The sequence below is a fragment of the Notechis scutatus genome, chromosome 14, assembly GCF_049901735.1.
Source record: "Notechis scutatus isolate UNSWTSFEM ecotype Mainland chromosome 14, rNotScu1.2, whole genome shotgun sequence".
Classification (NCBI taxonomy): domain Eukaryota; kingdom Metazoa; phylum Chordata; class Lepidosauria; order Squamata; family Elapidae; genus Notechis; species Notechis scutatus.
In genome coordinates this window covers 1,621,405-1,637,122 of record NC_142022.1, presented here as the reverse complement: position 1 = coordinate 1,637,122, position 15,718 = coordinate 1,621,405, and the positions used below count along the sequence as shown (strand labels likewise).

General features: G+C 46.8%; 1 protein-coding gene across 1 annotated transcript in view; it reads left to right on the top strand.

Moving 5' to 3' along the window:
- PCNX3 (pecanex 3) overlaps positions 1-15,718 on the top strand; it is a 68,160-nt gene that overhangs the window by 45,940 nt on the left and 6,502 nt on the right. The window contains exons 22-30 of the mRNA XM_087943587.1: positions 2,196-2,373; positions 2,980-3,088; positions 4,013-4,142; positions 7,770-7,828; positions 8,453-8,668; positions 10,265-10,518; positions 11,485-11,715; positions 11,871-11,974; positions 14,515-14,662. Of these exons, the coding sequence (XP_087799713.1) occupies positions 2,196-2,373; positions 2,980-3,088; positions 4,013-4,142; positions 7,770-7,828; positions 8,453-8,668; positions 10,265-10,518; positions 11,485-11,715; positions 11,871-11,974; positions 14,515-14,662 (1,429 nt within the window). The remainder of the gene's footprint in view (positions 1-2,195; positions 2,374-2,979; positions 3,089-4,012; positions 4,143-7,769; positions 7,829-8,452; positions 8,669-10,264; positions 10,519-11,484; positions 11,716-11,870; positions 11,975-14,514; positions 14,663-15,718) is intronic.

Below are 15,718 nucleotides of genomic sequence, written 5' to 3'. Positions count from 1 at the left end.
TTCCTACCATTCTATTCTCTATATTTTATATTTTCTTCTCATTTTTGTATACATTCTATTCTCTTCTACCGTGTTTCTCATATAATAAGGCCGGGTCTTTTTTTTTTTTTTGAGCCCCGAAAAAATGGCTAGGCCGTCTTTTCGGGAGTGACTTAATTTCCTCCCCCCCTTGCATCTTCGGGCGGGCGGGCAGCGATGGCTTGGATGTTGACCTCGGCGTTGGTAGGCCACTTCATATCGGGGTCAACGCAGGCAGCACCATATCCGGGTGTGCAACAAAAGTACTTCCTAACGGCAAGCCCCCCCCCATTCCCCCCCATTTCGCATGTTTTAATATAGGCCTTAATTTGGGGAGAGGGGCTTAATTTCATTTCATGCCTATAAAACATGCTGGGACTTCCTATTGGGGAGGCCGTATTGTCGGAGAAACAGGGTATATTCTCTTCTATTCTATTCTACAGTATATTCTATTCTAGTCCTAGTCCCATTCCATTCTATTCTCTATATTTTATATTCTCTTCTCTTCTATTTTTATATACATCCTATTCTCTTCTCTTCTCTTCTCTTCTCTTCTATTCTATTCTCTTCTATTCTATTCTATTCTATTCTATTCTATTCTATTCTATTCTATTCTATATTCTGTTCTAGTCCTCGTCCTAGTCCCATTCCATTCTATTCTCTATATTTTATATTCTCTTCTATTTTTATATACATCCTATTCTATTCTATTCTATTCTATTCTATTCTATTCTATTCTATTCTATTCTATTCTATATTCTGTTCTAGTCCTCGTCCTAGTCCCATTCCATTCTATTCTCTATATTTTATATTCTCTTCTCTTCTATTTTTATATACATCCTATTCTATTATCTTCTATTCTCTTCTTCTCTTCTCTTCTCTTCTCTTCTCTTCTCTTCTCTTCTCTTCTCTTCTATTCTATTCTATTCTATTCTATTCTATTCTATTCTATATTCTGTTCTAGTCCTCGTCCTAGTCCCATTCCATTCTATTCTCTATATTTTATATTCTCTTCTCTTCTATTTTTATATACATCCTATTCTATTATCTTCTATTCTATTCTCTTCTCTTCTCTTCTCTTCTCTTCTATTCTATTCTATTCTATTCTATTCTATATTCTGTTCTAGTCCTCGTCCTAGTCCCATTCCATTCTATTCTCTATATTTTATATTCTCTTCTCTTCTATTTTTATATACATCCTATTCTCTTCTCTTCTCTTCTCTTCTCTTCTCTTCTCTTCTCTTCTATTCTATTCTATTCTATTCTATTCTATATTCTGTTCTAGTCCTCGTCCTAGTCCCATTACATTCTATTCTCTATATTTTATATTCTCTTCTATTTTTATATACATCCTATTCTCTTCTCTTCTCTTCTCTATTCTATTCTATTCTATTCTATTCTATTCTATTCTATTCTATTCTATATTCTGTTCTAGTCCTCGTCCTAGTCCCATTCCATTCTATTCTCTATATTTTATATTCTCTTCTATTTTTATATACATCCTATTCTCTTCTCTTCTCTTCTCTTCTCTTCTCTTCTCTTCTCTTCTATTCTATTCTATTCTATTCTATTCTATTCTATTCTATATATCTGTTCTAGTCCTCGTCCTAGTCCCATTCCATTCTATTCTCTATATTTTATATTCTCTTCTCTATTTTTATATACATCCTATTCTCTTTCTCTTCTCTTTCTCTTTCTCTTCTCTTCTCTTCTCTTCTATTCTATTCTATTCTATTCTATTCTATATTCTGTTCTAGTCCTCGTCCTAGTCCCATTCCATTCTATTCTCTATATTTTATATTCTCTTCTATTTTTATATACATCCTATTCTCTTCTCTTCTCTTCTATTCTTTTCTATTCTATTCTATTCTATTCTATTCTATTCTATTCTATTCTATTCTATTCTATTCTATATTCTGTTCTAGTCCTCGTCCTAGTCCCATTCCATTCTATTCTCTATATTTTATATTCTCTTCTCTTCTATTTTTATATACATCCTATTCTATATTCTATTCTATTCCTAATTCTATTTTTTTTCTGTTATGTTCTATTGCTGACCCCTTCCACAATAAATGGAAGGGAGCAAATCTTTCAAAACTTTTCTTTCTTTCTTGTCTCTTTAAGAGAGGGATTGGTAATAATTGTCACTATCTTTCCTCTCCCTAATCCGACCCCAGGTGCCGAGCTCTTCTCCTCACGGTGGCCGGCATGAAACTTCTGCGGAGTTCCTTCTGCTGCCCCCCACAGCAGTACGTCACCCTGGGCTTCACCGTCCTCTTCTTCCAGTTCGACTACAAACAATATTCGGAGGGTTTTCTCACCGACTACTTCATCATGTCGATCCTCTTTAGCAAGGTGCGTGCTGGTTTGGGCCTCTTCCCCTCCTCTTTGTGTCTTGAACAGAAGTCTCCAAACTTGGCAACTTTAAGGCTTGTGGACTTCAACTCCCAGAATTCTCCAGCCAGCCATCCACCACTTCCACCCCCTCTCTCTCTTTAGCCTCTCTTTCTTCCAACTCTTTTTCTTGGAGGACCATGCACAGAAGGGCTACCATCTATGCTGGCTGGAGAATTCTGGGAGTTGAAGTCCACAAGTCTTAAAAGTTGCCAAGTTTGGAGACCTCTGGTCTAACTAAGGTCTCCTGCTTGAGCAGGGGGTTAGACTAGAAGACCTCCAAGGTCCCTTCCATTTCTGTTCTGATTGAAATGGTCTAGGGCAGAGGTCTCCAAACTTGGCCACTTTAAGGCTTGTGGACCTCAACTCCCAGAATTCCTCAGCCAGCTATGTTGAAGTCCACAAGTCTTAAAAGTTGCCAAGTTTGGAGGTCCCTGATCTAGGAGGAAGAGACCAAGTGGCCTGCAGAGATTATCCAGCTATGCTTGGGGTTTGTGGATATACAGGCAGTCCTCAACTTTCTCTTTTTCTACCCTCTCTGTGGTTTTCATCGTTTCTTTCCCCCAGCTGTGGGACCTGTTGTACAAGCTCCGGTTCGTCCTCACCTACATCGCCCCGTGGCAGATCACCTGGGGCTCCGCCTTCCACGCCTTTGCCCAGCCCTTTGCCGTGCCACGTATCCTTTTCCGAGACGGGGAGGAAGGAATTTGCTAAAACCAAAGGAACATTTAACCTGTGGAACTCGGGGCCTCGAGAAATTTTGAAGACAGCATTTGTTTATTTGTTTGTGTGTTTATGTATTTATTTATGAAGCCGAGAAGGGAAGGAAGGAAGGGATTGCGGGAGGGAGGAAGCAAGGGAGGGAAGGAGGGAGGGAGGGAGAGAGGAGAGAGAAAGGAAGGAAGGAGAGGTTGGGAGGGAGGGAAGGAAGGAAGGAGCAAGAGGGGGGGATGGAAGGAAGCATCAAGAAAGGGAGGGAAGGAATGAAGGAAGGAGCAAGAGAGGGAGGGAAAGAGCAAGAGGGAGGGAAGAAAGGAAGGAGCAAGAGGGAAGGAAGGAATGATGGAAGGAAGGAATTTTAAGGTTACAGTTCTGCCCTGGACTCAGCTTTCTTTCTTTTTTTTAACCCAGTTTTTTGGCAACTTTAAGATGGTTGGACTTCTGTCTGCAAAAGTTGATGGAATGAGCAGAGATGGCTCAATTGATTGCTTTGAATAAAGAATAGGGGGGAAAAAAAATTTTTGATGCTATTATCTTATTCTCCTGCACCAAAGGGAGTCAGAAATCAATTCCTTTTCTTTCTTTCTTCCCTTCTTTCCCCTTTCCTATTTTTCCCTTTATACTTTTTTATTTTATACTATAAACTATTTTTTTTTTAAAGAAAAGAAAAGATGGCTGGGCTTCAACTCCCAGAATTCCCCAGCCAGCCGTGAAGAATTAAGTCCACCCATCTTAAAAGTTGTCAAGGTTGGGAAGCACTTGTCCTGGGTTCAGATCTCTCTCTCCAGCTCATTCCTTCTGCCTATAACAGAGATTTGGAAATAAAACCTGGGTTATCTCTGGCTTGTTTGACGTGTCCTTAACCCTTGCCCGGGTCCAGATTCAGCCATGCTGTTCCTCCAGGCTGTTCTCTCTGCGTTGTTCTCCACGCCTCTCAACCCGTTGCTGGGCAGCGCCGTCTTCATCATGTCTTACGCTCGGCCAGTCAAATTTTGGGAGCGCGATTACAAGTGAGTTGGGAATATGTATTTTATTCATTTGCTTGTTTGTTTTTGTCAAACACGTACTAGATAACAAGCATAGATATGAACATAAACAAGAACAAAGGGAATAAACCAGAGGTGGGTATTCAGCCGGTTTGGACCAGTTCTGGAGAACCGGTAGCAGAAATTTTGAGTAGTTGGGAGAACCGGCAAATCCTGCCTCTGACTGGCCCCGCCCCCATATCTATTCTCCACCTCCCGAGTCCCAGCTGATTGGCTGGGTCTTCTTTGGTTGCCCTGCACAGGAGAACAGAGCTGGAAAGCAGGTTAATGGGCTGAGGAGGGAAGGGGGATTTTGCAGTAACCTTCCCACCAAGCCATGCTCACAGAATTGGTAGTAAAAACATTTGAATCCCACCACTGTTGTGGCCTTGTGTTTGACACCCCTGTTGTACATCAAGGACGACCTAAAGTCTGTGTTCAGTCTACAATCAGCATCATGAAATCGGATTGATGATGTGTCTCTCTCAATTTATCGCATCAAATTGGGCGGTCAGATGCAGGTTGCAATTCTTCAGACAGCCACTAGGGGGCAGAAGCATTCCTGTTGAAGAGAATATGGAGTGGAATGCAATAGAATAGAGAATGAAAGAATAGAATAAAACAGAATAGAATTTTGAATAGAATAGAATAGAACAGAACAGAACAACAGAACAGAACAGAACAGGCAGAGGGAAAGGAAAATAAAATTAGAAGGGGAAAAAAAAGAAAGTCCGGGAAAACTTAGAAAAGGGAAAGCTGGCTAAAATTAAAAGAAATGTTAAGGCCGAGAGATTTAGAGATAAGGGTTAGGGATAATATAAGGGGGATACCACATGGAAATATGTATTAGTATTTTTCCTTTCTTTTTATTGGAAATATAGATAGGGGAAATTTGAAATTTAAATGTTGTTGGGAAACACTTTATCATATAACTATATAACTAACTATATAACTAACTAACTAACTAACTAACTAACTAACTAACTAACTAACTAATATATATATATATATATATATATATATATATATATATATATTATATATATATATATATATATATATATATATATATAATTAATTTACTGTTAACTTTCTTTTTGCATATATATATATATATGTACCGTGTTTCTCACATAATAAGGCCGGGCCTTATTTTTTTGAGCCAAAAACGGCTAGGCCGTCTTTTCGGGGTGACTTAATTCCCCCCTTGCATCCTCGCCAACAGCCGCTCCTAACGGGCGATCATGGCCAAGCACAGAGACCTCCCTACTCCCACCTTTGCTGCAGACACCTTTGGCACCCGCCGCTGTTGCTTTCCCTTCTGCCCATTACGCCGCCACGTTTGGAGCTGCCGCTTCCGTGTTTGGAGTGCCGTCGCCATTTGGAGCTCCAAGCGCGAAGTGGCAGCTCCAAACATGACGGCAGGCGATCTTTATTTTGGTCATGCGAAGTTCAAAGCGAGTAAGAGAGGGAGACTGCAATGCCTCCATCCGAGATGGCAACCTCACTAGTGGATCACAACGTGGCTGGAAGCCCGAATCGGCGGGATACAATGGCGATCTTTTTGGAGTGAGAGGAAAGGGAGAGAAGAGTTGCGGGCGTAGTTTGCAGGAGGAAGTGGGTGTACCCCACGGCAGGGAGCCCAAGGAAGAAGGGCTGGTAGGCAACGGAGAGCGTCCCGTAGCTCGGAAGCAGCCTAGAGACGCGCCCGGGAAGGCGCAGATGCTGCCTTGTAGTCCCCAAGCCAACTGCGTGCGCCGCCTTTAGTTATGTGCGCTCCGCGCTTTGGGCATCTCCGTGTGATCACAACCCTGTCCTTTCCACCTGGCGCCCTTGCTGCTTTCTGGCTCTTTAGCAAGGCATCGCGGTCTCCCTCTCATGCTCGCTCTGAACTTCGCGCGGACCAAAATAAAAAGATCGCCCACCGTCATGTTTGGAGTTTCCGCATTTGGAGCTTCCGCCGCCGTTTGGAGCTCCAAACAGCGGCAGTGCTCCAAACACGAAGCCAGTTGCTAAAGAGCCAGAAAGCAGCAAGGCGCCAGGTGGAAAGGACAGGGTCGCGATCACATGGAGATGCCCAAAGCGCGGAGCGCACATAACTAAAGGCGGCGCATGCAGTTGGCTTGGGGACTACAAGGCAGCATCTGCGCCTCTTCCGGGCGCGTCTCTAGGCTGCTTCCGGAGCTACGGGACGCTCTCCGTTGCCTACCAGCCCTTCTTCCTTGGGCTCCCTGCCGTGGGGTACACCCACTTCCTCCTGCAAATTACGCCGCAACTCTTCTCTCCCTTTCCTCTCGCTCCAAAAAGATCGCCATCGTATCCCGCCGATTCGGGCTTCCAGCCACGTTGTGATCCACTAGTGAGGTTGCCATCTCGGATGGAGGCATCGCAGTCTCCTGTCTTGCTCGCTTTGAACTTCGCGCGGACCAAAATAAAAGATCGCCCGCCGTCATGTTTGGAGCTGCCACTTCCGCGTTTGGAGCTCCAAATGGCGACGGCACTCCAAACACGGAAGCAGCATCTCCAAACGTGGCGGCGTAATGGGCAGAAGGGAAAGCAACAGCGGCGGGTGCCAAAGGTGTCTGCAGCAAAGGTGGGAGTAGGGAGCTCTCTGTGCTTGGCCATGATCGCCCGTTAGGAGCGGCTGGTGGCGAGGAATTCCAGCCTGCCGGGCGCTCCTAACGGCAAGTCTCCCCGCCCTTCCCCCTTATTTTGCATATTTTAAAATAGGCCTAAATTTGGGGGGAGGGGCTTAATTTGATTTTATGCCCAAAAAACATGCTGGGCCTTCCTATTGGTGGAGGCCGTATTGTTGGAGAAACACAGTATGTATGTATGGCATTCAGCTTTGTTCGGGTATTTTCCCACGTCATAGTAGTTGTGCTTTTAAAGTTGTAGTGACGTTTGACAGAATCTCATCTGCCATCATCAGGCTTCTGTATAGTGTTCATCACACTATACAGAAGCCTGATGATGGCAGATGAGATTCTGCCTAAACATCGCTACAACTTTAAAAGCACAACTACTATGACGTGGGAAAATACCCGAACAAAGCTGAATGCCATACATGTAAGTACCCACGAAAACTTAAGAAAACATATATACACACACACACACACACATCCTAAAAATATATAGTTGATTATTTAATGGATAATAGAAATGTACAATGTATTTTATTATGATTAAAATAGGGAATGAAAAACTATTGAATTACATAGATTGAGGGGATATACCATGTGGATCCTAAATATATTTATCTTTTTTTTACTCTTTTCAAATTGTTTATTATATGCTGGTCTAGAGAAAGCGAAGGATGATGACGATGTATGTAAAATAAAATAGGTGGTAAGCTGAAAATGGAAATAATAGGGGATGAAGAATAGAAAATATATGTATGAATGGAATGATAATGGTATCGAAATCAGTGAATTGAAATATGAAATGGAAATCTATTTAAAGATAAGTAGGATGGATAGTGACTTGAGGTGATATTATACAAGATAGATGAAAATGTAAGTATGACTATACAATACAATAACAACAACACAACACAACACAACACAATACTTGCCTCTTCCTGATCTAATCTGCTTCCTTCCTTCTTCCCAGCACCAAGAGAGTGGATCATTCAAACACCCGACTGTCTACCCAGCTTGACCGCAACCCCGGTAGGTTATCGGACAGCCCATACAGTGGGCAAATCCCGCAAGGGAAGAGATGGGTACACGTAATCCTTGATTTAGGACCGTTTGCTTAACGATCGTTTGAAGTGACAGCAGACCCCCTCAAAAAGCCCTTAACGATTCAGTTCTGACGTTCCGAGGGCCATTGCTCCCGCGGTCATGCGCCCAGATTTTGTGGGATGCCGTTAACGGCCATGAATGTGGGGGTGGCACTTTTTTCAGGGCTGTTCTGACTTCCAACACTCATTTTTAAAAAATGTAAGTCGAGGACCATCTGCAGATCTTCTTTTAACGACTCCATAATCCCTCGCGGGGTGGAGTCCGGGCGACTGAATAGAGCTGTGTATTTAATGGCCAGATGCCCTTCCTGTTGCCAGAGTGGAGTTATAGATTCGGCAGATATATTCTTATTTGTGCCCAGAAAGAGAAAATAACTGCCTCTACCTAGGATTGAACTCACAGCCTCCTGACAGGGAGGCGAGTGCTCCGCCTCTAGGCCACCGCCCCCCTGAGGTCTACCTGCAGATGTTTCCAGAGGAAATGAAGCCGGCTGCTCCTTTCTCCGGGGTGCTTGGCTCACCCGCTTCCTTTGCTTCTGCCACCCTGCAGGTGCCGATGACAACAACCTGAACTCCATCTTTTACGAGCACCTGACCCGCTCGTTGCAACACACCCTCTGCGGGGACCTGGTGTTGGGCCGCTGGGGCAATTACACCACGGGGGACTGTTTCATCCTGGCCTCGGATTACCTGAACAGCCTCGTTCACCTCATCGAGATCGGCAACGGCCTGGTCACCTTCCAGCTGCGAGGCCTCGAATTCCGCGGTGAGCCAAGGGGGAAGCTGCGGTTGGGCGGGCGGTCGAGGTAACCAGAGGAGATTTTTCCAGACAAATGCAAACTAGCCGTTTCTCCTTAACAACGAATCCGTCTCATAATCAAGTAAGACCCCCAAATCAACGTTTCATTTTTTTCCCCCCGCACCTCAAGCACAGAATCCAGGAGCTTTTCTCCATGGAGCGACAAAAGTACTTATAGTCTTTGATTTGGATCAAAACTGGGCAGGGAACCGGTGGCTGGGATTTTTGAGTCCCACCCCTGTGTGGTTGTGAATCGAAATGTCCTTCCCTTTTCGTGCATAAAGCGAGGACACTTTTTGGAGTAAGATTCGTATGTTAATTCAGAAAATTCTTACAACGAAGATAGGCACGAAACTAGAAAAAAAACTTTTCTTTTGGGTTTAAGGGGGAAAAAAGACTTGGGAAACAACAACAAAAATACGGAACTTAGTTTACTTTTCTTTATTGTCATTGCACCTCATACAACGAAATTAAATAGCAATAGCACTTATATACCGCTTCACAGTGCTTTCCAGCCCTCTCTAAGCGGTTTACAGAGTCTGCCTCTTGCCCCCAACAATTTGGGTCCTCATTTTACCCCCCTTGGAAGGAGGGAAGGATGAGTCAACCTGGAGCCTTTCAGGATTGAACTGCTGACTGTGGGCAGAGTTTGTTTGCAACTCTGCATTCTAACTGAAAGGAAAGGAAAGGAAAGGAATAGCACTTATACTGCTTCACAGTGCTTTTACAACACTGGGAAGGAAGGAAGGAAGGAAGGAAGGTGGAAGGAAGGAAGGAAGGAAGGAAGGAAGGAAGGAAGGAAGGAAGGAAGGAAGGAAGGAAGGAAGGAAGGAAGGAAGGAAGGAAGGAAATAGCAATAGCACTTATACCGCTTCACAGTGCTTTTACAACACTGGGAAGGAAAGATGGATGGATGGATGGATGGATGGATGGATGGATGGATGGATGGAAGGAAGGAAGGAAGGAAGGAAGGAAGGAAGGAAGGAAGGAAGGAAAGAAAGAAATAGCAATAGCACTTATACCGCTTCACAGTGCTTTTACAACACTGGGAAGGAGGGAAGAAAGGAAAGAAGGAGGGAAAACAATAGCAATGGCACTTAGACTTATATACCACTTCACAGTGCCTTCACAGCCCTCTCTAAGCGGTTTACAGAGTCAGCCTTTTACTCCCCCAACAATCTGGCTCCTCATTTTACCCACCTCGGAAGGACGGAAGGACGAGTCAACCTTGAGCCTGGTGGGATTCGATCTGCCAAACTGCAGTAGGAGTAGCTTGCAGTACTGCACTCTAACCACCGCGCCACCAAGGCTCCTTCTTTTTCTGTCTTATATAATGCCACCTTCAGTGTACATTATGACTATGAAAATAAAACACCAACCCACATCCTTCACATTCTATACAGTTGAATTGACGTTGCATTCCTGTTGCACTAGAGACAGTGGAGTTCAACTTTGGATCTTACTTATGTCGATGGCGGCAAGACGCCTGTGTGCCATCTCAGATCTCAGCCAGAAACTTTTTGACTAAGTTTTTAAAAAAAAAAAAAAAACATTTTTTTCCAGGAACGTACTGCCAGCAGCGGGAGGTGGAGGCCATCACGGAAGGCGTGGAAGAGGACGAAGCCTGTTGCTGCTGTGAGCCGGGCCACCTTCCCCGCATGCTGAGCTTCAACGCGGCCTTCGGGCAGCGCTGGCTGGCTTGGGAAGTGGCCGCCACCAAGTACGTCCTGGAGGGTTACAGCATCAGCGACAACAACGCGGCCTCCATGCTCCAGGTGTTCGACCTGCGGAAGATCCTCATCACGTACTACGTGAAGGTGAGGAACCTCGCCCTGTCCCCTCCACCCCAGGGGGCCTTTGTCACACCGGGATCCGGACCTCGGTGTGAGAAAATATTTTGTTAGGAGCCTCTGGAGGTTTAGGGTGGCTTGAGCGTAACATGAGCTCAACCACTGTTCTTTTTAAATCTTGTTTTACAGTTTGCTGTGATTAGCAAGCCCAAGTGAAGATTAAATGTTTAACCCTTTAACACTTCTCTTCCTTTCCTTTTTACATTCCTCTCTTCTGATCTCCACTCCCTTTTTTTGCTTTCCTTCCTTTCCTTCCTTCTCATCTTCCCTCCCTCCTCCTTTCCTTTCCTTTCCTTTCCTTTCCTTTCCTTTCCTTTCCTTTCCTTTCCTTTCCTTTCCTTCCTCCCTCCTTCCCTCCCCTCCCTCCCTCCCTCCCTCCCTCCCTCTTTCCTTTCCTTTCCTTTCCTTTCCTTTCCTTCCTATCATGTTCCCTCCACCTTTCCCTCCCTCCCTCCCATTCTCTTCCTTCCCTCCCTCCTTCCTTCCTTCCTTCCTTCCTTCCTTCCTTCCTTCCTATCGTCTTCCCTCCCTCCCGTTCCCCCCTCCTCCCTCCCTCCTTCTTATCTCCCATTCCCCCTTCTTCTTTCCTTCCCTCCTTCCTATCATCTTCCCTCCCCATATTCCTCCCTCCCTTCCTTCCTTCCTTCCTTCCATCCATCCATCCATCCATCCATCCATCCCATTCTCTTCCTTCTTTCCAACCTACCTCTCCTCCCTCCCTCCCTCCCCTCTTTTCCTCCCTCCCTCCCATTCCCCCTTCTTCCTTCCTTCCTTCCTTCCTATCATCTTCCCTCCCTCCCTCCTCCCTCCCTTCCTCCCATCCATCCATCCATCCCATTCTCTTCCTTCTTTCCAACCTACCTCTCCTCCCTCCCCTCTTTTCTTCCCTCCCTCCCTCCCTCCCTGGCCCCTTTCCTCCCCCCCCCCCCGCAGAGCATCATCTACTACGTGACCTGCTCCCCGAAGCTGGAGGAGTGGATGGGGAACGAAGGCATCCAGGAAGCCCTCCGGCCTTGCACCGCCCTCAACTACGCCGACAGCGACCCCACCTTCAACCTGAACATCGACGAAGACTACGACCACCGCATGGCGGGGATCTCCCTGGCTTCTTTCTGCAACATCTACCTCGACTGGATTCAGTACTGCGCCGGGCGCAGGGAGAAGGTCAGTCGGGGGGCCAGAGGGAAGAGAGAGAGAGGCAGGGTGGAGGGCAGGATGACCTGGTTTGGGAACTCGACAGGCCCTCCCAGTTTCTGGAGAGCGGGCCCACGATGCCCCTAAAATTCACCTCCCGCCTGTCCCCTTCCTTCCTCTTGCAGGCCGTGGACCGGGAGTGGAATTCCCGCCTGGTCACCCTGTGTTTCGGGCTTTGCATCCTGGGCCGCAGAGCCCTGGGAACCGCCTCCCACAGCATGTCAGCCAGGTGAGGGGGAGCCCACAGGCAGGGGTGGGATTCAGATTTCTTAATTTGAGCCGGTTCTGTGGGCCTGGCCTAATTTGTTGGGTGTGGCTTGGTGGTCACGTGACCGGCTGGGCGTGGCTTGTGTGTAAATATTGTTAATATTTATGTCAATATTGATTTTTTTATTTTAAAAAAAGAGCAACTTTTACCCCAAATCAGGCAAAGCAGGCAGGCAGATTGAGTTGCTCCCAGAATCACAGATTCACTCAGAGATCTTCCTTTCTGCAATCTGCTGCCTGAGTCTGTCCCCTAAAATTTGCTGGCAAGCAAACTCACAACATTAACTCACAACACACCATGTATGTAAATATTGAAATTTTTATTAAAAAGGAGCAACTTTTACCCAAAACGAGGCAAAGCAGGCAGGCAGATTGAGTTGCTCCCAGAATCACAGATTCACTCAGAGATCTATCTTTCTGCAATCTGCTGCCTGAGTCTGCACTGAAAAAAACAGAAGCTTCAGTCCTAAGGAAGGTTCAGCTCTGGTTTTAGATTAGCTAGAAAGCAAGAAGTCCAACCATTTCCTGCTTTCTAGCTAATCTAAATCTCCCGGCACAGCTGATGGTCGGGAGTTAAAAAAGGAAAAATAGCAACTTACCCAAAATTAGGGGAAGGCACAAGGTGGGCATGTTGGATGGTGTGCATGCCAGGTAAGCAGTGAGTGGGCGGGGCAGGGCGGGACCAGCCAGTGGTGCGATTGGCCGCTTCTCCGAACTGCGCAGAATCATAACAACCGGTTCTATAAGAACCGGTTGTCCGAGCAGGTAGAATCCCACCCCGGCCCATATGCCCTTCTTTTCTCCGGACACGGGTGCAAAAGCTAAACAAGCCGGCATTGACTCCACGCGGTTTTCTAAGAGGGGCCAAAAAGGATAACAATGTGTTCATATTTAATTACGGAGATGTTTTTCTCCAGCCTTCTCAGGATGAGCTTGGACTATAGATTCCATCATCCCTGGCCACTTACCAGGGGTGGCACAGCCTTGTAGTCCATCGGCTTCACAGGTGTCTATGCTGAGAGGCGGAATTAGCACAAAACAGCGGCTAAGATAACGAGTGGTGCAGGTGGCCTAGAGGGGGCGCTCTGGCTTCACCATCGGGAGGCCATGAGTTCGATCCTAGGTAGAGGCAGGTATTTCTCTGTCTGGGCACGATGAGAATATATCTGCCAAACAAAACTCCTCATTGGGGACAGGAAGGGCATCTGGCCAGTAAACAGTTGCTAGCTCCGGCCTGCAAAGGATTACAGGGGTCATTAAACGACAAAAAAGACCGAAAATTGCTAAAATAACATCCGGCTGTTCGTTGTTTCACGCTGGAATTCATTTCATTTCTTAAGAAAAATCGCCTCATCAAGAGTCGTTGAGGCCCCGGTCTCCTTTTTAATTGGCCTCACAACCAGCTGACGAGCCTTTGGATACAAGCTGCCAGATGTTGCAGCAGCGTAGGCCAAGCAAGGCTGTTGTCTCAACATCTGTGAAGGGCACTGCTTGGAAGAAGAAGTTTGAAGACTACCCACCTTGATAAACCGGTGATAGGGTGGCACGGGCCAATCGGAGCCTTGGATCACCTCTTCCATAGTCCCTGTCCCTCAGTCATGGCAGGGCAGCAGTCATGAAACATCTGGAAAGCTCTGGATGAATAGAAGGGAATGTTTTTAGCTCAGGCTCTGACTTGGTTCTCTGTGAGCTTGGGTGGCTTTCTTGCAGACGTTTCATGACCAAACTAGGTAACATCATCAGTGTTAGAAGGGAGTGGGGTGTGCAGAGGGGGGGAGGAGGAGGAGCAGGAGACGGGCTGTGGGTCCTGGGGGCTTTCTGAACTTGGTGGCTTTCTTGCAGATGTTTCACAATCTAACCGGATCACATCGACACCGCATTGACACTAATCAGTGCACCAGTGCAGTTAAAACATCGATGGTGTTAACTAGTTTGGTCATGAAATGTCTGCAAGGAAACCACCAACCACCAGTCGTCATCCTACTCTTCTTCCTCCCCCTCTCCCTCCTTCCCTCTCCCCCCCCCCGCCCCTCCTCTCGGTTCTATTCCCTTTCAACACTGATGATGTTACCTAGTTTGGTCATGAAACGTCTGCAAGAAGAGCACCAAGGACCCCACAGAGAACATTGGCACCTTGAGGATTGAACTGGTTTTGGTGCCTTGGTAGTTTTCCTTCAGACGTTTCACGATCCTTCTAGGTAACATTATCAGTGTTAACAGGCAGCGGGGTTTGCTTTCTCTTCTCCCCCCACCCACCCCTGTCACTGAGGATGTTCCCTGTATTGATAATGAACCATCTGGCAGGAAAACCACCAAGCTCAGAGAGCGCCAAGCACAGTCCTCCTCCTCACTCTGCACACATTCCTCCCTCCCAGCACTGATAGCATTACCTAGCTGGGTCATGAAACGTCTGCAGGAAAACCACCCAGCTCAGAGAGCACCGAGGACCCCATTACATTGGATGGTCTCGGTGTAACCTTTGCCTTTTGTCTCTTTCCATAGCCTGGAGCCCTTCCTCTACGGTTTGCATGCCCTGTTCAAGGGCGACTTCCGAATCACGTCGCCCCGGGACGAATGGGTCTTTGCCGACATGGATCTTCTGCACCAGGTGGTGGCGCCTGGCGTGCGCATGTCCCTGAAGCTGCATCAGGTAAATCCAGGCCTTTCCGGTTCTTTTGACTCTGGAATCGTTGGGTGAGCTGCAGAGCTTGAGAAAAAGCCCGTTTGGTGTACTGGGGAAGCTGTCTGGCTAGCAAATGGGAGGCCGTGAGTTCTAGTTCTGGTTTGGGCACAAAGCCAGCTGGGTGACCTTGGGCCAATCCCCAGGAGGCAGTGAATTCCAGTGTTGCCTTAGGTATGGAAGCCAGCTGGGTAACTTTGGGCCAGTTACCAGAAGGTGATAAATTCTAGTGCCACAATAAACCAACTAGGTGGTTTTGGGCCAATCACTAGGAGACGTTCTTGTTCCAAATTAGCCATAAAATCCAGCTGGATGACCTTGGGCCAATCAGCGGGAGACAGTGAGTTCTAGTGCCACCTTAGATTTGCAAGTCAGCTGGGTGACTTTGGGCCAATCACTGGGAGTCGGTGAGTTCTAGTCCCGCCTTAGGCAGGAAAGCCAGCTGGGTGACTTTGGGCCAATCACTGGGAGTCGGTGAGTTCTAGTCCCGCCTTGGGCAGGAAAGCCAGCTGGGTGACTTTGGGCCAATCACTGGGAGTCGGTGAGTTCTAGTCCCGCCTTAGGCAGGAAAGCCAGCTGGGTGACTTTGGGCCAATCACTGGGAGTCGGTGAGTTCTAGTCCCGCCTTAGGCAGGAAAGCCAGCTGGGTGACTTTGGGCCAATCACTGGGAGTCGGTGAGTTCTAGTCCCGCCTTAGGCAGGAAAGCCAGCTGGGTGACTTTGGGCCAATCACTGGGAGACGGTGAGTTCTAGTCCCGCCTTAGGCAGGAAAGCCAGCTGGGTGACTTTGGGCCAATCACCAGGAGACGGTGAGTTCTAGTCCCGCCTTTAGGCACGAAAGTCGACTGGGTGACTTTGGGCCAATCACCGGGAGACGGTGAGTTCTAGTCCCGCCTTAGGCAGGAAAGCCAGCTGGGTGATTTTGGGCCAAAGTCAAAGAAAACTGCTGGGATTCAGGACATCCAGGAGAATTGGACACGATTGAATGGAAGAAAAAGGAAAAAGAAATGCTGTGTGTGTGTGTGC